The following is a 24,102-nucleotide window of genomic DNA, read 5'->3' on the forward strand; positions in this document are numbered from 1 at the left end:
TGGTTACCCAAGCAAGCATCATGGGTCATTCCAATAGCTGCAATTCAATTTACTATAGACCATTCTGTAGTCTTAAAAAAGATACTACATATATAGCTTCACTGGAAATGCGTACTAAAGGCTATCTTCTTGGTCAAAGCATTTTGCTCATTAATAGTAGTTTTTGACCCATTCTTTCTCTACTGTAACAGGCCTCCACATCACCAGAATGGTTTGTATTGCTTCTTACCAATCCCAAAGCTGATCAGTATCTAGACGCTTAGTGCATTAGCCTGTTCGATTTCTTTACCTTGTAAATATTTCTCGTGAAAAAAAATTAACTCCTTCTGTGAAGTAGGTTTATAGTCTCTTACTCATTGAACCTTCTGTAAAAACTGCTGTTGTAAGACTCCTACACTATTGTAGGGGCCAATTTCCTGACACAGCATTACTTCACAGAGCAATTTAGATTCTTCCTCTGCAACTGCAGCATGGGCTACATGGGTAAGGCTCTGCAGAGGCCTTTTGAAGTGTAATCAATAAATTTTAAGTCTTTCAAATTATGACTACCCCGGAAGTGGTTTGGACTTTAACCAAAATGGCTTTTATTTGGTCTTTAAAACACTCTCTTCTGCTGATAATTCAGAGAAACTTTTCCCTCTCCTATTAGGCTTCTATGAAGCTTTTGTGGCATTTAGAAAACTTCTAAATCATTTGCCATTATACTTTGTGTGTATGTTGAAAGGAAGGAAGAATAGGGAAAAACTTAAGCTTATATAAAACTAGGGTTCAAATTTGGAACTATGCCCAAAGGGCTATAAAACTGCGATTACCCTTTAATCCAGCAATACCTCTACTAGGTCTGAATACCAAAGAGATCAAAGAAAAATGTAAAGGACCTATTTGTATAAGAATATTTATAGTAGCTCTTTTTGCAGTGGCAAAGAATTGGAAATTGAGGGGATGTCCATCAATTGAGGAATGGTTGAACAAGTTGTGGCATATGATTGTGATGGAATACCATTGTGTTATTTAAAAAATGATGAGCAGAATGGCTTCAGAAAAACCTGGGAAGGGGCAGCTAGGTGGCGCAGTGAATAGAGAGCACCAGCCCTGGAGTCAGGAAGACCTGAATTGAAATGCTACCTCAGACACTTGACACTTACTAGCTGTGTGATCTAGCTGTGTGGCAAGTCACCTAGCCCCGATTGTCTCACCTTCCCCCCTCCCCCTAAAAAAAAAACCTGGGAAGTCTCCTGTGAAATGATGCAAAGTGAAGTGAGAAGAGAGAATATTGTACATAGTAATATGTAATGATGATCAACTGTGAAAGACTTAGCTACTCTGATCAAAACAATGAACCAAAACAATCCCAAAGTACCCATGATGAAAAATGTCATCTGTCTGCAGAGAAAGAACTCATGAACTCTGAGTACAGATTGAAACACAGTTTTTTTTCACTTTTTAAAATCTGTGTCTTTTCTTCTTGCAACAAGTCTGATATGGAAATATGTTTTGCATTATTTCATATCTATAATTGATGTCATATTGCTTACCTTCTCAATAGGTGAGAAGGGAGAGAGAGAATTTAGAAGTCAAAATTTTTTAAAATTGTTAATAAATAGTTATAAATTACAATATGTGATACCTACAAGTATCTGCAGGTATTAAAAACATCTCCATGTCCATCATAATCTCCCATTTAACTTGAATTAAACTTCATTTTCCAGCGTTCTCTGACTTGAGTCTCTTTCACTGCCCTATACTGAAGCCAATCTGGATAGTTCACCATTCCCTACTTTTGTCCTGCCCTCTTCCTTCTCTATGCCTTTCCCCAAATTCTGCTGCTAGTTTGCATTTGAGCTAGCCTTTTCTTTATTAGGCAGATTTTGCATATATGTCAATCAATCCAGGTGCACATAACTATCACTTAAACTATGCTACTTTGCACTACTCTGGATCAAATGTAAATATGTAATCCTTGACTCAATCTGTGTATCCTGTAATACAGGCAAAAGGGAAGCAGTCTTTCATGGCTTGGAGGTGGGGTGTGGGTAGGCAGGGAACAACTTACTCTTTGAGTTAAGCTACCTTTCCTAAAAGTATTGAAGCACTCTGTTTTGGTAATTCAAGGAGTTAAGCCACTGTCACCAAACCACAGCACTCCCTGGTGCACAGATCATCTCTCCCAACAAAACTATGATTTCCTCTATGACAGAAGACAACTCTTTTGTAATTCTCACTATGCCTACTAAGAGGCTAGGCATACATAGTTTTGGAATGACTTAAATGTATTTATTTAAGTCTGCAATAGAAGTCAAGTATAACAGATACCTATCTTACTGTTACATCTTACTACCCAAACATAGAAGACACTCCTAGCTGTCTCATTTTCAAGGTGGCAGATGACACCTGGCAAAGTAAAGAAAAGAGCTTCTTTAGGGTCAAAATTATTTAAACAGAGAGCTCTCCCATTTTAAAACTTGTTACTGATATACAGTTGGCAAATCCTCGCTTCATCATGTAAGGCATATAAATATAAGCGAGACCTTTTAAGTGAGCTATTGGTCCCTCTGTCGGCACTAAAAAGAGTTCTGCACAGTGTTTGATGATCTTACGTTGCTATTTAAAGATTCAGTCTAATGGTTAGGTTCTTATAGGTGTCAATTAGAGAAAAGAGTCTATTGGTTAAAAAAAAACAACTTTCAAGGTTGTAGTTTCACCAAAAATTTATATTAATGATTATATTAATAATTCGTTATGATTCCTGTTGCTTACAATAAGTGCATCAATGTAGGAAGGTCTCGGGAACTCTGCCCAAATTCACATATCAAAAGGGGACATGTTAAAATCACCAGTTAGGTCCCTTGTCCTTGTCACAAAAAGGGGAGACTTAAAACAAAGGTTGAGACTTATATGGTGCTACATATCATGAATGGTTGATTCATAAATATTACTTCCTGGAAATAATAAGAATTTGAAATTTCAAAGTCTAAGATGTTAACATTTAGCTGCTTTGTGAAAAGCCAAGAATCTGACTCATCAGAGGGTAAAAACTGGGTTACAGAGGGAAACTGTAGGCTGAGAAGAAAATATAAGAGATATAGAAAGAAGTGCTTACCTGTGGATGACCCATAGCTGAGAAATGAAATTTGATTTTATACAGTAAAAAGGGACAAACCATTATCAAATTCACTAATGAAGCATCATTTTATTGTTCCAATTACAATATCATTAGATTGCTATTGAACTTTTAAATGACCTACTGCTTTATGAAAATGCTATTCATAAACTTGCAAGAACAACTAAAAAAAGCTCTAAAATTGGATTTGAATCCTTCCTCTGGAAGTTAATAGCTATGTGACCATAAACTAGTCTAATGTCTAAGCTGATCCTCAGTATTTCTATCTGTAAAATGGAGATAATACCACCTGTAGCACCTACTTTGAAGTGCTATTATGAAATGAAATTATGCATATACATGTTTTAGAAACCTTAAAATGCAATTAAATGGCAATTGGTATTAATTCATATACACTTGCTTAATTCAGGCAATATTATTTTTATTCACACACAGCAATTACTATTTTTTTAAAAATATAGAATATTAGATTTGGAAGGCACCTTGGAAATCACTTCATCTACCTCCCTCATTGTATACTTAGAGAAATATAAACTCTTAACATTATAACCTTTGTATCAAAGTAATAACAATGCAAACTGTGTTTACAGAGTCCAGTGAGACTCTATACAGGTATGTGACATTACGTCAACGTAAAGCAAAGCATACTTTTCCTCTGCTGAGAAATGAATAAGATTCTCATCTCTGTTGAAAACCATAAATATTATTTGTGTGATAAATTTTCAAGTATTGATAAAAAGCTTTTTCATGCACTGCTACATATAAATTGTTTTATTTCACTGTTTCTCATCCCAGGTGAAATATCTAAATTCCCTACTGGGGACTTTTCTCTCCTCCCACATTTCTATTCTAGAGGACTATGGAAGCAGACGAACATGAGGTAGGGAAACAAGAAAGAGGGAGGGGACAGAACACAGTAATATAGTACAAAAGAAAGACAAAGGAATATGTAGAGGAAGGACTTGGGATCAAATGTAAGCTCTAGCACTTAACTTCTGTGGGCCCTGGGCAACAATCTGGGCTTCAGTTTATTCATCTATATGTAAAATGAAGGGTTGGATTAAATACTTTAGGTTCTTTTCAATTCTGAACCCCAAATTTCTAGGAGGAACAAGAAGAGACATGTTTATATATGTGTAGATTTTAAGAATTAAGAGCTATGAGGAGTAAAATTTTGCCATGGACCAGCAGCAGGGGAACACCACTTTATTCTATCCAAAAAGTCTCCTTGAAGATTAATCTTCCTGGAAGATTTTTATGAGTGAACCCGACATTCCAAACACATCATTGGGCACGTTAGCTCCTCTTGGGGCATCCTAATGTCTGAACACAGAAGCGTTGCAAGTGTTGGAAGAGGTGAGAAGCAGCAGATAGCTCTGATGACAATAACTGAGGTCACAGGCTCCAATGGTGTTCTTGCACACGAGTTGTATTCTTGCTGAAATGGCTCCTCAAGGAAATTGTCGAAACTTCTAGGCTAGGCTCAGAAAGCTGAATGTTTTATTTTACAGAACAGACTGAACAATTTGCCCAGGTCTTAGTTGAGTTAACTGCCATAATCAGGAATCCTGTGTAGTCTTATCTAGGATTACCTTGGGCTGACTTACTGCCTTGGAATTAAGGTCGTAAGACAGTATCAGAGAGGCCCCTGCTCTGACTGCTGTGGATAGCTGGCAGGTGCTTTGCCCAGAAGAGCAACTATCTCTAAGTTGTCTAATAGCTGGGGTGCTCTGTGAGGTGAACACAGTGCCACAGGAGTCACTAGAAGGTACTACAGGATAGGAAACGCTTCGACTCACAGCACTGGAAGTAGGAGATCTGGCACGATGGCCAGGAGGAGGGGAAAATCTTGGAGAAACAGTTGAAGAGGTGCTGGTGTGCCCAACTGGACAACTGTGATGATTGCCAAACAAAGTGTATAATTGAGACACACCATTATGAAAATGGCTTGTTGAAGATGGAAGGATGTTTGGGAAAGATTCTGTGGCCCTCTGTAAACTGTGAGAACCAGGAGAGCCTTTGTTGTCTACCTGCTGGGATTCTGCTTGAATGTTCCTATTGCCAGGATTAGCAGCAAGAGTCACAGCATTTGTGGGGTCACTAGGATGACAATCAAAGCTATCCAAAGCCAAGGTGATTCCTTTCTCAGGCCCTGGGGAGTGGCATCCAGAAGGAGGAACACAGTTTCGAGATTGTAATTCATGTGTAGGTGGAAATGGCAACAGATTGGAAGAAGGGGTCTGGCAGGGAAGTGCGTGGGCTCCATCAGAGTGTGTGTCTACTCCTTCCTTGGAGGCTCCATCATGTTTGGTCAGCGTCTTGGTGTTCTTGGATGTTTGAGGAAAGCCGGCAGGGGCAGACATGATAGCCTGAGGTGGTGACCTGTGCTGCTCCTCTTCTGGAGAGGAAAGGAAGAGACTGGGAAGAAGGAAAGGGAAAGGAGGGAGGAAAGGAGGAGACAGAAGGGAAAAGTAAACGGTGGGGAGGGGAAAAAGGAGGGAAAGAGGGAAAGGGGATGGGGAAAGGCGAACAGGAGAGAAGAGAAACTATGGAGAGAGAAAACCTCCGAGCGTCACCAAAGGAATAGAACCAGAACACAGAACTCAGAACTGAAAGATGATAAAATTCTACGTCCCTCGGCCTCCCAAGGACCAGAAATCGGTTACTCTTCCCACACTATTCACTTCTGGTGCGCGCACAGTCCCTAAATCGCCTCCATCTTAAAAAAAAAAAAAATTGGCAAAAGCGTAAATGTGATCATAATTAAGCAAACTCCTTACTTTAACTAAGAGGTTCCCTGTTGCTAACCCACCTTACCCTACCGCATACGAGTAAATTATTTTTCTCCTGGATCTGGATTCTTGCTCCAAATAGCTCCTTCTCACTCATAGCCAATGAAAACTTAGAACGGGATTTTTTTTTTAAATAACCAATCACAGTTCAGTTGCCTGCAAGGCTAGATGGAGAGGAAAGACTCGCTGAATTCTATTTGAATAGGTTCTTAGCCCTTCACTTACTATAATTATTCACGTGATCTCTGAATCTTTTCCCTTCTTCCACGGAAATCACACGTGAACTTGCTATTAGCTTTCGGGTTATTTTGTATTCCCAACTAATACACTGCTTTTTCGAGGTATGCTGCGTTTCTGTCTTCCACTGGTGCTAAATGGAAGCCTGAAGTTTCCTGAGGAAGTGAGCATTAGGTGTTAGTAGTATCAATAAATAATCTCAAGTGGCTCAGAGGGCATTACCAAAATTGGGAGCTGTATAGATAAAGTGTTTTAACCAGAAATAGATCCATTGTAAAAAATTCTCAATCAGGGCAGCAATATTGGTTTTTAACACTTTTTTTAAAAAAAATATATGCAAGCTTTACGTGAAACAGTCTTTCTGTTCTATGTGTGCATAATTAACACCAAAACAATATGCATAATAACTGATGTTTATATAGCACTTTCAGGCTTACAAAGCACTTTGCCCAACCCAAGCCTTCAAGGTAAATATTATTCTTATCATTATTACTATTTCAGGAGGAGAGTGACGCTCAAGCAACTTGCCAATAGCCACACAACTAGCTGAGTGAATGAGATGACGTCTAACCTCATGTCTTATGACTCCAAGTGCAATATTCTTTCAAACTATGCTGGACTGCATCACAAACAACATATTTCCAGTAATACTGACTTTGAAGTGACGTAATGGAAAGGGGATCTGTTGTTTTTTTTCTGATATTTTGGAATCATTATAGCCCCAGAATTATTTAAAGGCAAAAATTAAAATTCTTGAAACATTATATAAGAAAGCTCTGTGATATAAGAATCCTGACAAATCCCTTCATCCAGTTCTGGTGCTATGCCATCATGAGCCATTATTTATATCTAGATAGATCATGCAATTATGACCTTGAGCATATAGGCATTCCTCTGTTTTCATAAGTAGTAATCTAGCTATCTATTTTATAGCTATCAAAATTTAGAGCTGATATAACATTCGAATTATGTACAATGAATAAATAATAATACATCTATAACATTATATAACATGTTATATATAACAGATCAGGCATGTTTAATTATACATTACATATGGCATAAATAAATAATATATAAAGCATATTATATATTATGCAATATTTATATTTTATATAAAATTTAATGACATATACTACATATAAACAAAGAATACCAGCAATACTATTTCCTTTCCAATGAATAAAGTAATTGCATTTGTTTTTCAATTAACATATAGATCAGCTTTATTTTATGTTATATATTGCATAGATAACAAATAATATAGAAAGCATTCTGTTATATAATGTGTATATTACAGATAACAAAAATGAGCTTTTTATTGGTGTGTGTATATACACACACACACACACACACACACAAAGAATAAAATATCAGCAATACTATTTTCTTTCCAATGACTAAAAAGTTGCATTTGTTTTTCAGTTACTTTACTGGTAAGAAATTTAATATTATAAAATTATTAGATTTCATTTATAAATGAAATTCTATTAGCTAAGATTTTTCTTGACCCAGTTAATAGTATTTGGAAATTACTTTTTAAGGAAAGTCAGAATTTGAAGTCGCCAGCAGAGGGCACCACATAAAACTTGAATCTTTTTGGGAGACTGAAATGATGCTTCTCTAAAGGAAGGCTGACTGTTCTATTTGTCTTAAAATTTGCCACAAATTTGCTGGACTTTTAGCAGTGCCTTGTGGATGTACCCATTACTAATGTCCTTTTCCATTACTTTCTTAGCCCAGTCCAGTCCTAAATTCTGCCATCAAGAGATGTGACAGCACTGAGATAGAACAAATGGTAAATGCAAAAGGTGTTTTTCACTAAAGACATCCATCATTAGAAACACAATTCTGTAATGAGCTAATGAATGAATGACAAAGTATTTATTAAATACTACATACCAAGTACTGTTCTAAGCCCTGCAGATGCAAATTGAAAAGCAAAATGGCTCTTACTCTCAAGAAGCTCACATACTAATGGTGGAGTCATACATAAAGGAAGTTTCTAAGCAGGCCATGTAGAGAGGCCCAATGGTACTTAGGGGGCAGTGACAAGGTAGAGGTCAACAATATATCAATGGCAAATTGTCCCATGTTACACATATATAAGGAAGACATTTGTACCCACCCTACTCCTCATAAATCAGGTTAGAAATCCTTGGTAAACACAACACTGGTAGGTGAAACACTGTCATAAATGTACACAAACATACAAAATGTACATAAATAGATAATTAGCTATGTCATGCAAATTGGAAAAGACATCCTTAGAGCCACATGCAAATCACCTTGTATTATAGAATTGTATTCTAAACCCTATTTTCTGTGACTTAGGATTTTTTCTAATTAATCTTTTCCATTCAGTGAAAGATTTCAGGGAGACTCATTTATAGCAGTGAAAAGGGGACAAGCAGAAAAGGAGAACAAAGCCTGTTTATTTTTTTAGGCATACAAATGAAGGACGATAAAATGTTGGAGGAAAGTATTTAAAACACCTCTTAAAAGGTACAATTTTTAGATCTTCTTGAAGATATAAAGGCATTTCACATCTCCTTTCCTTCTAATGAGAACAATGAAAATGTTTAAGAAGGAAAAGGGGAGGGGGGAATTCTTGTAAGTACCAAAATGTAGAATTAACTTACTTCACTGAATAGCATTTCTAGGCAATTCTGTGAACTGCCTGGAAACCAATTAAATTTTTCTCAGCTAAGCACTTCCTCAGTCTCTCAGTCTCTCTCTCTCTCTCTCTCTCTCTCTCTCTCTCTCTCTCTCGCTCTCGCTCTCGCTCTCGCTCTCACACACACACACACACACACACACACACACACACACACACACGGCCACCACAAAACACCTTTCATCAGATAAGTCTGTTAGTATATAACCCCTGAGAATTCCAAAAGCAGCAATATCCTTTGAGAGGAGGGGGAAAAAAGCTGAGAGCATTTCTCTAACCTCCAGGGCAAAGATCTTCTCAAAACTCCAATCTCCAGAGGACTTGTAACTCTCTATGGCTCTTCCTAAGGAATTTGTTGTTTTGTCAAAGGATAGTGTTATGAGAATTTTTGATCTCCTTTTATTCCTCCTGCAACTTTTGGTTAATATTACCCTTACCTGACCAAAATTTGAAAATTTCCTTACAGCCTTAAAGATCCCTTAGATAAAACCTAGGGGAAGAATCTCATTTGTCCCTGACTCCTTGGTGAGATGTAAATATTCCCCCTCAATCAAGCCATTTTGTGAACCCTCTAAAGGTAGTTCAATCTGTAACCTGACTTAGTTTACCTAGAGAGTTTGTTTGATAAATTTTATTTCCTTAGGGGATGTATGAGATCACCAATCCATTTAACTAAATTTGTTCAACTTTTATGACCCTGAAGGAAGTATGGGATTAAGGCTCTCTCTTTTCTTTAACTTTTATGGCCTAAGAGGAATGTATAAGATTTCAATAAATAAAAGAATTATCTTTCTATCACTCTGACATAATTTTCCATAAGAAGGCTTGTGAGAATCCTAAAGGGTTTAGGTTTCCTCTGAGGCCTAAACCTATGTCTGAACATAATGATTAAACCTAGGTTTTTGCCTCTATAATTTCTGCATTGTGGTAAATATATTTTGGCAGCAGTTAACTTACCACGTGAACTCAGAGAGGAGATATTTCTTTCCTAACAATATAGAATAAGGGGAAAACAATTAAAGTGACTCAATTATACTACAGCGAGCCCATGGTTTTTCCTGGGTATAATCAATCTTCATTTATAATATCATGGCTAAGGAGAAAAGGATTCTAGAAGTTATTATATCCCGCTATTTTATCACACGCCCTACCTTTACCACTCCGGATTAGATGAGATCAAATAGCAGTATTGGCCCCCTGGACACAATGATGTGGAACAAGAGGCCCTAACAGTTTTCTCCCACATACCAATCATGGGAAGCTATTTCAAGACCTTTCATGATTTCATATTCTAGCTGATACATATTAACTTGGCACCCGGATTAAAAAAAATACTACTAAAGACAGTTTCTCTTAGTGCTTATTTTAGGAAACTTTCTGCTATACTCAAGGGATCAGAGACTTACTTTCTTTCCTTTTTCTGTTCTCTCTCCTCTCTCTGTGTGTCTCTGTCTCTCTGTCTCTCCATCTCTCTCTCTGTCTCTCTCTCTGTCTCTCTCTCTCTCTGTATCTCTGCCTCTCTCCCTCTCTCTCTCTGTCTCTCTCTCTCTCTCTCTCCCCTTCCATTTTACCAGTGGTAACCTTCTCCCATCAAGCCTGGAGTAGTACAGCATACTCAAAATTTATTCTGTTATACAATTAATGGTGTTACCCTGAGAAAGAACTTTGAGATCCAAAGTAAATATTTTCATGAAAAGTTATGAAACCATAATCTGATGGTACTCACCTAACTTATTTTTGACATTAATCATGCTCTTCCAAGAGTCTAGCCCCAACACTTAGGGGTCACTGTCTTTCATTATTAGGCTGTCATGGGAGAGAGGTATTTGTTTTATTTGGAACCAGTGAGCAGGAACAACAAATAGAAGTTACAACATAGGTTTCAAGCTTTATGTAGGGAAAAACTCCTCTAACCAGCAGAATTGTGAAAAAGTACAATGTATTACCTTGGGAGTGGGCTTACCATCACTTGAGAAGCCTTCGAACATATTGAATGACAACTTCTCAGAGATATTGTAGATGTTTAGGAAAGGATTGGTCTTTTCCTATTTGATAGAAGGTGCAGCTTCCCCAATCTTAGGTCAAAACTGTTTTCCTAACAGGCACTTGACTAAACTGAGCTACAGGCCCTTAGCATCTACCCTGACTTAGCTTCCTCTCTTCCTCAGTCTTTTAATCAATTTCTCTGATTGCTACCTCTCCTTTCATAATTCTATCCAGCTGGATTTTACCCAGCTTTCTCTTTTTTAAATCAATCAACAGGTATTCATTGAAAGCATGCTATATGCTAGGAACTATGCTAACTGTTGATGAGTTGTCAAAGAAGAGGAAGACACAGTCCCAACAATAATACCCATCATTTAATATCAACATTGAAAAAAAACAAGAATGAGTCAGTGCGACAGCCCCTTTGATCACTATTCTATTGTAAGACAGTAACTGAAATGCACTATAAACATAAGCTTTCATCAACACATTTTATCTTATTCCTCTTTTCCAATTTTTCCTGGAAGGCCAATTTCCATATTTACTATTCTTTCTTCAGGAATTCCACATTATTTTCCTTCTATGAACGCACAGTATATGTTAAAAGTTCCCTAAATTGGGGCAGCTAGGTGAAACAGTGAGTAGAGCAGCGGCCCTGGAGTCAGGGGGACCTGAGTTCTAATGTGGCCTCAGACACTTGAAACACTTACTGGCTGTGTAACCTTGGGCAAGTCACTTAACCCCAATTGCCCTGCTTTCCCCCCTCCAAAAAAAGTTCCCTAAATTCCCTTTCCAGTTAGAATCTCAACAACAATCAACCAGTCAATAAATATTTATTATCTACTATGCGCAAGCAAACATTCAGAGTACAAAGAAAAGCAAAGGATTATACTTTCTCTGAAGGAACTCATAGTCATGTGAGGAGTACAACATGCAAACAGCTAAGCAAAACCATATAAATACAAGATAAAACATTCATAATCATAGAGGAAAGGCACTAGCATTAAGGGGGATCAGTAAAAACTTCTTGTAGAAGATGAGATTTTTAGCTGGGATATGAAGGAAGCTGAGAAGCAGAGATGAGGAGGAAGAGAATTATAGACAGGAGAGATAGCTAGTGAAAATGTCTGGAGTCAGGAGATGGAGTTTCATGTAGTAAGAAGGAGGCCAGTTTCACTGGATCATACATTCTGAAGTCATAAGTAAAACGGAAGAAGACCAGAAAAGTAGGAGGTAGAGGGCTTGCAGGCTGTGAAGGACTGTGAATGCCAACGGAGAGGGTTTTATATTTTACCTGCCAGAGAGCCACTGGAGTTTGTTGGATGGAGGGGGCAGGGAGAAAGGGTGATATGGTCAGATTATGAAGATTAATTTGACAACTGAGTGGAAGATGGGCTCCAGGAGAAACCTGAGTCCAGGAGACTAAACAGTAGAGTATTGCAATTGTCCAGGTAAGATGAGGGCCTATACCAGAGTGGTGGTAGAGGAAGAAAGAAAGTGGTCGATGTTACAAAGCAGATGTTCTGAAAATCCACAGGACCTGATAATATATAGCTTATAAGGGGCATAAGAAAGAATGAGGAAACAAAAATGACATCTAGGTTTCCAGCCTGGGTAATTTAGAGCCTTCTAGTTTCTTTATAATCCCCTAATCCTTACCTGAAATGAAGATACAAGGATTATAGGCAAAAAAAGTTCAATTTGTCTTTAACTGGTTCAACTTTAATGGTTTAACTGACTTGGCTCCAACCATTTCAAAGAGAAGAAACTTTTCCTTATCTGAAATGGAACCAATCTACCTAATTTTAAAAATGGAGATATCAGTTAAGTACTAAGAATTTTAGACACCTATTGTGTAGTCCACTAGGCACTGGAAGACAAAGACAGAAATGAAGCTGTCTCTTCCCTCAAGAGGTTTACATTCTTATCAGATGCCTATGTTACTGCCCTTATCAACATACATTTATAAACCCAATCAAAAGTCCAGTAAGTTACTTTTAAAAAATCGCGGGACTCTCTCCCTCCCCCTTGTAAAATACCCTTTTCCCTTCTCTTTATTTTTTCGTGAAACTCATTTCCAAGTGCAACCAATGGCTTTCTTCCAAAAAAAATGCAAGTTGAGTAAAGGAAAAAATGCAGTAACTAAGTGTAATGTTGTGCTCTTGAGACATACTACGTATCCCATATGTACAATTTGAATTAAAGATTAAAGTACATATGGGGGAAAATCCAATTTTACCTGAGAAATTCATTAATGTTGCTCTTTTATCATCTCTGACCTGAATTATTTAAGTTGTACAGGTAATAAAAGATCACCAGGTTTTCTCTCAGTTTTCAAAATGTTAATTTTTAAAAAGGAAATGAAATTAAACCCTCAGGGTAGTTGATATTTTCAAGCACATAAAGGGCAATTTTGACAGTTGGACAAAAAAGCACCCTTAAATCAACTTAAGACAAATTCAGACAGAGTATAGTGAGGGGACCTGTTGAGAAAAGACCCAGGATAAAAGAGTGACTGAAGAGAAAGAACCTGAGACTATGAAATATTGGAGGGAGAATGATCTTGAGGGGGTCCTTCATCTGGAAAGTTGATAAAGCACTGAATAAGCTTGCGTTCAGGGTGGGGAGTTGGAAAGCCTCCTATATTAACCAACTGTATTTGCTAAGTACTAAGATGGAGGTTCTTAACCTTTTCTGTCATGGATCCCTTTAAAAGTGTGGTGAAGACTATGGACCCCTTATTGGAATGTTCTTAAATGAACAAAGTAAAATACATAGGATTACAGAGGAAATCAACTATATCGAAATACAGTAGTCAAAACTTAAATTAAAAAAAAAGTTCAGGATCCCAGGTTAAGAAAGTCAGCCATGGAGTATGACAGAAGGAATAATGTGTACTAAGGCTAGAAAGAAAAAATTGGGGCCAGGTTTTGAAGAACTTTGAATAATCAACAGTTTATATTTGTTCCAGAGATGATGGAGAGCCATTGAAGTTTATTGAGTGAGTGATATGGTCTGTCTTGATGTTTTTGGAAAAGTAACTTTGGCATCTTGTAGAGGATGAATTGGAGTAGAGGAAGACATTAATTAGGAAGCTATTGAAATAGCCCAGTTAAGAGTTAAGGAAGTCCTGAACTAGTGTGGTGGTTTTGTGAATGGAAACAGGTGGATGCAAGAGACGTTATGGAAAAAGACTCAATAAGAATTGATAATTGATTAGAAATGCAGAGTAAGGTCAAAAGAGGGTTGTGTTGAAGGGGCAGATAATGAATTTAGTTTGATACACGTTGAGTTTGAAATATTTGTGGAATATCCAGTATAAAATTCCACTAGGCAGTTTTTGGAGATGGGACTGAAGCACAGTATAGAAACTAGAGCTGAATGTATAGATCTATGAATCATTTGAATAGATGATAATTAAATGTGTAGAAAGAAGATGACACAAGACAGATTGTTTTGGTATATCCATTGTTGTACGATGCAAGATCTATGATGACCCAGCAAAGGAAACTGAAAAGTAAGGGTCAACAAAATATTAGGAGAACCAAGGGAGAACAATGTCATAAAACCTCAAAGAGAAGAGACTACCTGGGAGGCAAAGGCAGTCAACAGTACTGAATTCTGCAGGGAGATCAAGAGAGATGAGGACTGAGAAAATACCTTCAGATCTGCCAATTAAGAGATCACTTTGAAGAGAGCAATTTCACTTGGGCGATAAAGTTGGAAACCAGTTTGCTAAAGGTCATAAAGTGAGAAGAGACAAAGGTGGGCAACAGATATGGGCAGCTTTTTTTCTTCCTTTCCAGGAGTTTCATTCTTGCATGATAGTTTCATCTCTTGTGTGACAGTTTGATTGGATGGTACAGTTTAGTGAGATTTTTTCAAGGTTGGGAGTCTGTATGGAGGCATCAGAGAAGGAACCAATTGATAGGGAGATAGTGCATTTTACAAAGATCCTTCTTGACTCCTGCTATGCATCATTTGACACTGTTGACCACTTTTCTCCTCCTGGATACTCTCTCTTACCTGAGTTTTTGTGATACTGCTACTCTAGGTTCTTTTCCTACCTGTCTGATGAGATATTTGTAAAGCTCGTAGCACAATGCCTGACTCACAGTAAGCACTATATCAATGTGTATTTCTTTTTCCTTGCCCTTCTTTTGCATGATCACCAGCTGTATTGTGTTGTTTAACTGTGGGTGTGTAACTGAAGGTTCTTTCCTGATTCTTTTTCTCTTCTGTCTCTGATTTGGCATTCTCATCGCCTTCCATAGATTTAATTATCACCTCTTTGCAGATGACTCCCGTATTAATGTATCCAGCCCTTGTAGTCTATGCTGACCTCTGGTCCTTCAATAACAGCCTATTTAACGTTTCAAATTTTATATCTTTTAAGCATCTCAAAATCAATATATTCAAAACAACTCATTATTCCCCCATACATATCCCAATATAGCTTCCCAGTTTCCTTTTTTCTGTTGAGGACACCATCCTCTTGGTTCCCCATATTCACAATGTAATGAGTCATTCTTAACTCTTAATTCCTTATCTACCCACATAACCAAACAATCGTCTGCTTCTACGATATTTTTCACATTCACCCTCTACTCATTCAGTCGCTTATCAACTCTCACCTAGATTATTACCATGGCCTCCTAAACACACCCCCTACCTAAATCTTTCTCCCTTCTCATAACATCCTCCACACAGCTGCCAGAGTGATTCTCCTAAAGCACAAATCTGACAAGGTCACTCCCCTGCTCAATAAATGTCTGTGACTCCCTGTTACCACAGGATCAAATATTAACCCTTTGTTTGGTATTTAAAACCCCTAACAACCTAGACCCAGCCTCGGTTTTAAGCCTTGTTACACATTACTCGCCTTCATTCACTCTATGGACCATGGCTCAAACTGGCTTTTTGTTGATGTTCTTCATATCTGACAGTCTACTTCCTGTTTCCATACCTTTCAACATGCTGCTTGCCCTGCCTCCCTCCTGCCCTTCCCCACCTCCCTTATGCCCTTCCCCTCCCTATGTCTCAAGGGAACTCCTTCCTCGCCTCTGCCTTTGAGAATCACAAGTTTCCTTCCAGATTCAGTTTACAGGACACCTTCCATGTGAAGCCTTTCCTGATCTCTTAGTGCTGCACCCTCCCCAAAATCATCTTGTAAGGTCAACAAGTATTTGTGAAGTACCTACAATGTGCTAGGCACCAAGCTAGGCACTAGGGATACAAAAAAAAGGCCAAAACAGAGGAACTCACAGTAGCATGAGCATAAGTATATCAGTAGGCATTATATTAGGATATATTCCAATAACAATTATATGATTTTATAATATATTATATTACACATAAACTATATAATGAAATATAATTATGCAATATTGGAATCTCATATTATATTGAAATCTCAGTCAATATGGATAGGCAGCAAATCTAATTACATAGAATAATTGAGGATGGAAGCCAGCTGTCTTGCTCCATCTCTAGTCTTCTAGCTACTGGCTCAGTTGATTCAAACTGCAGATGTTTTCTCCTTGACCTATATCTATATCCTTCCTTTTTCACACCAGTCTCTGTGCTTATAGACTATTAACTTTAAATACACACACACACACACACACACACACACACACGCACGCACACACACCCAGAGAGAGAGAGTTTATATATATGTATATTGTTAAAACATAGTATAATAGTTATAATTACTTATAATAACATAAGCATAATATATTGGAATCTGTCCTAATAATAGATTCCAATACACTATAATATAATCCATTATAATATATAACATACTGTAAGTGTAATATTATAAACATGACAAGTATACACATACAGGTGTATATAATACATTATAATTGTAGGAGTAAAATATTATAATATAAATTACAAGTAAATTAAGAAAATGTCAGCTTCCTACATCTTTTTATACATGCTATTTCCTATGATACAGTCTAAGGTCCTCGAGGGCAGAAAATATTTTGCTTCTATCTTTGTATCCTTACTGTCTATCACCAACCCTGGTGATTAATAATTGCTTGTTGCTTGGGTGAATGATGGTACCCTGTCAGAAATAAAGAAGTTAGGAGAGAAAGCAGGTTTTCCAGAAAAATAATGATTAAATTATAGCTCACGTTTATATAGTGCTTTAGGGCTTGCAAACCACTTCATATTCATGATGCTAAGTGAGAAAGGCTGCCTGCAACAGTTTTCAAAAAACTTCCCTTCCCTGACAGGCCATAAAATACCTCCCATGGCCTATAACTTTGTTGTATAAGCTGCAAAGTCCACAATGGCAATATCCCAGACTTTTCTCCTGCTAGCTTTGAACCACTTTTATTTTGGAGTTTAATATCATGAGGGAGTTAGGGAATTCTATACGACAATTATATTAAAAAGAAGAAGAAATTCTACCAATGACATAAAAAGGAAGGATGTAACAAAGAGATTGGATAAAACAATAAATTAACAGCATTAAACAACAGTAATGCTTTAAAAGAATATCAATTATGGGATTGTGCTTTATGTCTTACTTTTGGGTCTTTATTTTCTGACTCTCCTTTCTAGTCACTGATATAATTTATGGTTAACAAATTTAGTGGCTTCTAGAAAATTAACACAGTTTCATTTAGCTGAAAAGGCACTCCTTTCTAATGTATCATAGGCATTATTTTTTTCCTGCTCCTGAAATGAGTTGTGATAAACCAAGAAGCATTTATTAGGCTCCTAATAAGTCCTAGCAAGAGTTCTTAGCAATTTCTTTTACAATTTGGAAAATTAAGAAAAGGTTTTCATTGGTAGAGAAGAAAGGGACATTTCTCATGTTTCCAATCACAGGTCATAAACAGAAAAGGAAGTCTGTGATTTTTGTAAACATGAGTATTTGAAAGAGTCAGTCTACTGAATAAACTATACATCTAAGCTATGACAAATGACCATAAACTCAGAAATCATAAGGCAAGTGTTTGGTTTTTCCAAATATTTGCCTTAAATATTTTTGAGAAGATTTAGGAGAAGCAAAATGGAAAAGAAATTAACATTGCTATGAAAGAATACCAAGGAAAAGGAAGAACTGCAGCCATTTTCTTAATCCCATAAGTGACTGACTCTCTTAGCTGTGTAAATAGAGGTGGTCAGATGTCCTCTCAACAGCTATTTGGTAACATGGATAAAATTTTTTCCTTCATTGACAACGGATATATATTCCATACTAGTCCCCACCATGACAATCTCAGAACCCCTGAACTTCTAGTGTTTCTTTGAACAAAGTACAAACTTCTTTGAATGGCCTGTCTTTTCATTCCTAACAGCCAAAGTTGTACAGAGGCTTATTAAAGCTTTGCTTTCTTTATTTCTTATTTTGAGCCCATGGTTTTTTTTTTTCCTCATTTTCAATTTTTTTCTCATTTGGGATATTTTTGTTTGTTTTTTGAGGAGAAGGGTGAGAAAAAAGAGCAGGGCATTCTTTCCTAAAAAGTGGGAGAAAAATGGGAAACTGAGTCCTTCCTTGAAAAAAATTCTTCCCTAAAACACCAGAATGACTTTTTTTTGGCAGAACTTCACTCTAGCATCATCAACGGAGTAAAAGAAACTAGTCTCCCCAAGTAGATACTTCAAGTATCTATAATTTCCTTGGTGTGGGTATTGCAGCACAGATTACAACCCCTCCATAACTTAGTAGATGGAGAGTTGCCATGCCTGAAAAGTTCATCACCCTATGAACAACATGGTGATGAGCCTCTTCCAAATGAGCAAAGCTGGCCCAAAGGCAGGCATATAGTCTCACACTGAACCAATATGTGGCTAGATGGGGAGTAGTATTGAGAGGTTGGGGAGGAGGCTGTCTTCTGAAACAAATAAATAAAATTAAGAAATAGTTGTAAAGGATACAATTACTCTTTTCTGGTTACCTCCTCTTTCCCACCCCACCCCCTGTTCCTTCATGTTATTTGCTTCTGAGCTTCATGTTAAAGAGCATAAATTGGCTTGGGAATAGAGACTCAAGCAAAGGCAGGTGCCGAACATGGGCTATAAACAACAGCTTGCTGCAGTTGTGTTTATCAGAGGTCTCTCCTGACTTGCCAAGATTCTATTTCTTTTAGTGATTGGCTTTAAAAGCTTCAAAACTCTGAGGGAGAGGAAATAAACACTGTCTTCACCCTGCTTATTATGCTCCTCAAGTTCCGTCTCCACGATGACTCACACCTCTGTCAGAGGAGACAGAGGAGAAAGGCTCAGATTTATCCCACTGCTCCTATAGGCGAGGGGATCTATTTTTATGGTGCTGAACAAACCCAGCCAGCAGTGGTCAGCTGACATGTCCGTGTACAAAAAGAACACTTACAAGCTTTGAAGAGAGACAAAAGAACAGCCTTGAGAAGAAGGCTTCACAAGTTACTGAACATCCAAGGGAAACTTCTCTCAGAAGGAAAGTAGCCAGAAGGTGACAAAATAGCCTGTTCAGCCACTGACCCAATTTTAGTACAAGTTCTGAACAGAAATTGAGCAAGAACAAGGATTTCTGTGGCCTGGTGGGTGGGGGGAGGAAAAAAGAAACAAACACATTTCCTTTTATTCCATAACACTTCTCCCTCCAAGAGGTACACATTTCTTTCTAAACTCATTACTACTAACAAAGAGCATACCCACCTTTGAGAGACAGTGACTAGGTTAGCAGGGCAGACGGTCTTGGAATTAAATATGAAATTAATGCCATGATTTTGTCCTTTATAGCACTGAGCCCTATCTAGCTGAGTCGATTATCCACTAGCCCATTTCTGACAGGAATTCTTACACATTTGTTCTCAAATGTGATCACATTGAAGCCAATAACCCATACAAACCACATACCTCTAAGAAAGATGGGTGATTTTTTTTCTTTAAAACAATCCATTCGTGCGGATGTTGTTAATAATGATGACCATGCCTTTTGAATTGCTTTCCTGGGGCATTAACTGTCTTGATTAGCAGTGGGTAGGAAACAACGAAGCTTCATGTGATTATTTAAATACATAAATGAGTTATGAAATATATTGATGTAGTATCCAAGGGTTCATGGAAACCCAGGCCCAGTGGGAACAATAGTCTTACCCTGTGGAATAGCATCAGCTGAATCATAGGAAGGATATAATATGCTAATATGCAGCTGGAAGAATGTGTATCTAAGTATCTGCAAAGCCAGGGAAGATGACTTATCTGGACAATATACTCATCAATGATTGAGATGCAGGCTAGAAAATAGTCACTATAACTATGCGCTAAGCAAGGGAAGTTTGACAGATTAAAAGCAATTATAAAGGTGAAAAAAATGTGAAAACCTGAAACATACTGAGTTCATTCGAGAAAACCTACTGAGAGCCAATGGGGAAGGGCAGCATGTATGATGTTCTGTTTCAGAGTATATAGGGTGATTAGAGAGTGATCAAAGATACCATTCCTGCAGCCTGGAATACAAGCACGGATATATTCCATGACTTACATCAAATGGAGCTGAGCTTTGCTGGGCACTCTGGTTACACTGCTCCCTGAAGCAGTCGCTGAAAGGAAGTAGAAGACCCATCGCAATAATCCGAGAACAAAATTTCTCCGCTTCTTCTGGTGGTGCGTTCTCTTGCTGGCTAAACAGCTTTTCCAACAGAGTGCGCCCTGTCAAGATTATGAAATATAGTAATTAGGAGAGGGCTTGCTGATCACTTTTTTTCAGAATATTCCCAATGGAGAAGCACCAAAGGTAATCACCAGGAGCAACAGGGTTACTAAGACTACCCTATGAGGTGGCAGGCAATAACTGGGCTGGAAAGGAAGCTGTCAAACTCCTTAGAAATTTTGTGGCCTGGAGAAAGAGTGGTCACAAGATTTGCCCAATAAAATTAGTCACTTGTACTAGAAGAGGCTGAACTGGAAAAGTTATGGACTAGATCCTTCTAGCTTCAAAGAGTGATAGGTGGAAGGAAGGGAGGGAAGGAAGGAGGGGTAAAGAGAAAAGGAGGGAGGAGAATTGATGATAGGGCTTTGCTTATTTCCTTTAGAAAAACCCAAAGAAATGTACTCACAACAGAGAGGTGTATTAGAAAGGTCCCTGATCTTCTGTGATTCAGGAGATCTGGGTAGTCAGCCCCAATGCAGCAAACTCTGCCACTAAAAAAAAATGAGGCAGAAGAGTAGGCTCATAGATTTAGAATTGAAAGGGGTTAAAAGGGTCATTTAGTCCAACCCTTTCATTTGAAAGAAGAGGAAACTCCACCTCAAAGACATTAAATGAATCCCCAGGTAACAAAGGTAGTAAGTTGCAGAGCCACAATTCAATCCAACCCCTCTAATTCCAAATCCAATTGTCTTCCCCACTCCATCACACTCTGAGCTCTCAATTAGTTTTAGAGAAAATGGAAATACTTTTTCAGAAAACTCATCTAGTCTTACTGATCCTGTGTAGGATAGGTTATACAGGAGATTGTGTTAACTGTATAACCATTGTGCCTGTATTATGGAATCCCTGAGCTGATTAAAAAGTAGTTAGAAAGCTAAGGTCACAGCCTATTTACTATGAAGAGACCATAAATGATGGAAAATGAAGAAGTAAATAGAACAGGCCAACTATCATAGAAAATTACCTGAGAGCTGTTTAAGAATGGGAAGAAAAAGCTTCAGGAAGATATATAAAGAAGAATATTTAGGATTCTCTGTGTGAAATTGAGTGCAATTTACAATGTTAAATTAATTTTCATTAACATTGTTTACATACCCACAAAATAGATTTACTAAATACGGAACAATCTTAACAGCTGCCTAACTTTGCTTTTCTGCAGCTTTCTCTCTTATACATTCTTCACATTGATAACTATTACTTCTATGCTCACAAAACTTTAATGGTTTCCTATTTCTAAGTGAAGTATAATGTCCTTATTATCTTGTCATTCAAGCCATCCCCAATCTCCCTTTCTGGACTTTTATTACACTGCTTCCTTTTCCAAGGTCTATTTTCCAGTTAGACTTAAGTACTAATCATCCACTTCCATTCTTGTTCTCTCTTGTGCATTAAATGTTTCATTTTTACTTTTTTTAAACTTTTTATTATGTTACTTTTTAATTTTTATTTTCAGTTCCAAATTTTCTCTCTCCCTTTTTCCCTCCTCCATCCACTAAGAAGGCAAGAAATACAATATCCATTATATATATAAAGTCATGCAAAACATTTCCACATTAGACACATTATGGGGGAAAAAAGCAAGAACAATAAATAAGGGAAAAATTGTTCCAATCTTCATTCAGAGTGACTAGTTCTCTCTCTAGAGGAAGATACATTTTTTTAAAATCATGAATCTTTTGGAATTGTGTTGGATCATTGTCTTGATCAGAATAGCTGAGTCTTTCATAGTTGATTACCATTACAATATTGTTGTTATTGTGTACAAAGCTTTAGTTCTGCTCATTTCACTTTGCATCAGTTCATCTAGGTCTTCCTGGCACAATAGTATTCTATCACAACCATGTACCACAATTTGTTTAGCCATTCCCCAGTTAATGAGTACACCCTTAGTTTCCAATTCTTTGCCATCACAAATGCACTGTTATAAATATTTTTTGTATATGTGAGCACCCCCTCTACCACTTTTTTGGTCTTTGGGGACTACAGAGACATGGAAGTGGTATTTCTGGGTCAATGGTATGCACAGTTTTATAGCCCTTTGAGCACAGTTCCAAATTGTTCTCCCAAGTGGCTGGACCAATTTATAGCTCTGCCAACAGCACGTCAGCGTGCTTATTTTTAAACATTCCCTCTAGCATTTGTCATTCTTCTTTTTGATCATGTTAGCCAATCCAATGGGTGTAAGGTATTACATTAGAGTGAATTTGCACTTCTTTAGTCAATAGTGACTTAGAGCATTTTTTCATGTTCCCATAGATTTACTTAAGATATCACTATTTATGTCTAAATCATGCACCCAATTTGAACTTAGCTTGGCATAGGGTGTGAAATGTTCATTTATGCCTCCTCTCTATCAGATTGCTTTCTAGTTTTCATCAAATAATGAGTTCTTTACACTTGCCATTGACTGTAGCACTGCATATATCAAACTCTTGGAAAGTTCAATAAACTGCACTGTATTTTAATAAATATTTATGGTTTTTTGTTTTAAGCTCAGCTTAAGTTCTTTTGAGGAAACCATATCACAACAGGGTTATGGCACAACCTACTGTCAAGACACAGAAGTTCCTTGTTTATGAAAGAGTCTGAAGATGTCCAAAATACAACAAATATAAATATATATATATATATATATATATATATGTATGTATATATATATATATATATATATGGGGTCTTTGAGTTTACCAAACACTAGGTTACTATGATAATTTACTTCCATATATTGTATACCTAATCCATTTCCTGGATCAACTACTCTACTTCTTATTCAGTGCCAAATGATTTTTACTGATGACCACTTTGTATAATAGTTTAAGATCTGGTACTGCTAGAATGCCTTCCTTCACTTTTAAAAGATTGATTCCCTTAATATTCTCGATCTTTTCTTCCTTCAGATGAATTTTGTCATTATTTTTTGTAGTGCCAGAAAATAATTGTTCAGTAATTTGATTCATATGGCATTGAATAAGTAAATTAATTTAGGTAGTATTGTCATTTTTATTATATTGGCTCTGCCTACCCATGAGCAGTGACTATTTCTCCAATTGTTTAGATCTGTCTTTATTTGTGTGAAGAATATTTTATAATTCTGTTCATATAATTCCTGTGTAAGTTTTGGCAAGGTGACTCCCAAGTATTTTATACTGTCTGTCTGTATTTTAAATGGAATTTCTCTTTCTATCTCTACCTGTTAGACTATGTTGGTAATATATAGAAATGTTGATGATATGTGTGGGTTCATTTTATGTCTTGCAACTTTCCTAAATTTGTTCATTGTTTTAACTAGTTTTTTAGTTGATTCTCTAGGGCTCTCTAAGTATATCATCATATCATCTGCAAAATGTGATCATTTTATTTCTTCTTTACCTATTTTTACTCCTTCAACTTATTTTTCTTGTCTTATCGCTATAGCTAATATTTCTAGTACCATCTCAATAGTGGTGATAAAAGACACTATCACTTCATCCTTTATTGAATTGGAAAGGCTTCTAGTTTAGTTCTAATTTATCCTTAGCAATAATGCTTATTCTTAGTTTTAGAGAGATACTACTTATGATTTCAAGAAAAGTTCCATTTATTCCTATGGTTTCTAGTAGTAATGGGTATTATATTGTGTCAAAAGCTTTTTCAA

The 24,102-nt window shown here is 37.1% G+C and overlaps 1 protein-coding gene across 1 annotated transcript in view; it reads right to left on the bottom strand.

The window, feature by feature from the left end:
* FMN2 (formin 2) overlaps window positions 1–24,102 on the bottom strand; it is a 478,670-nt gene that overhangs the window by 393,812 nt on the left and 60,756 nt on the right. The window contains exon 2 of the mRNA XM_036757134.1: window positions 20,301–20,467. Coding sequence (XP_036613029.1) covers window positions 20,301–20,467 — 167 coding nt within the window. The remainder of the gene's footprint in view (window positions 1–20,300; window positions 20,468–24,102) is intronic.

This window comes from Trichosurus vulpecula, chromosome 4 (genome assembly GCF_011100635.1).
Source record: "Trichosurus vulpecula isolate mTriVul1 chromosome 4, mTriVul1.pri, whole genome shotgun sequence".
Taxonomy (NCBI): Eukaryota; Metazoa; Chordata; class Mammalia; order Diprotodontia; family Phalangeridae; genus Trichosurus; species Trichosurus vulpecula.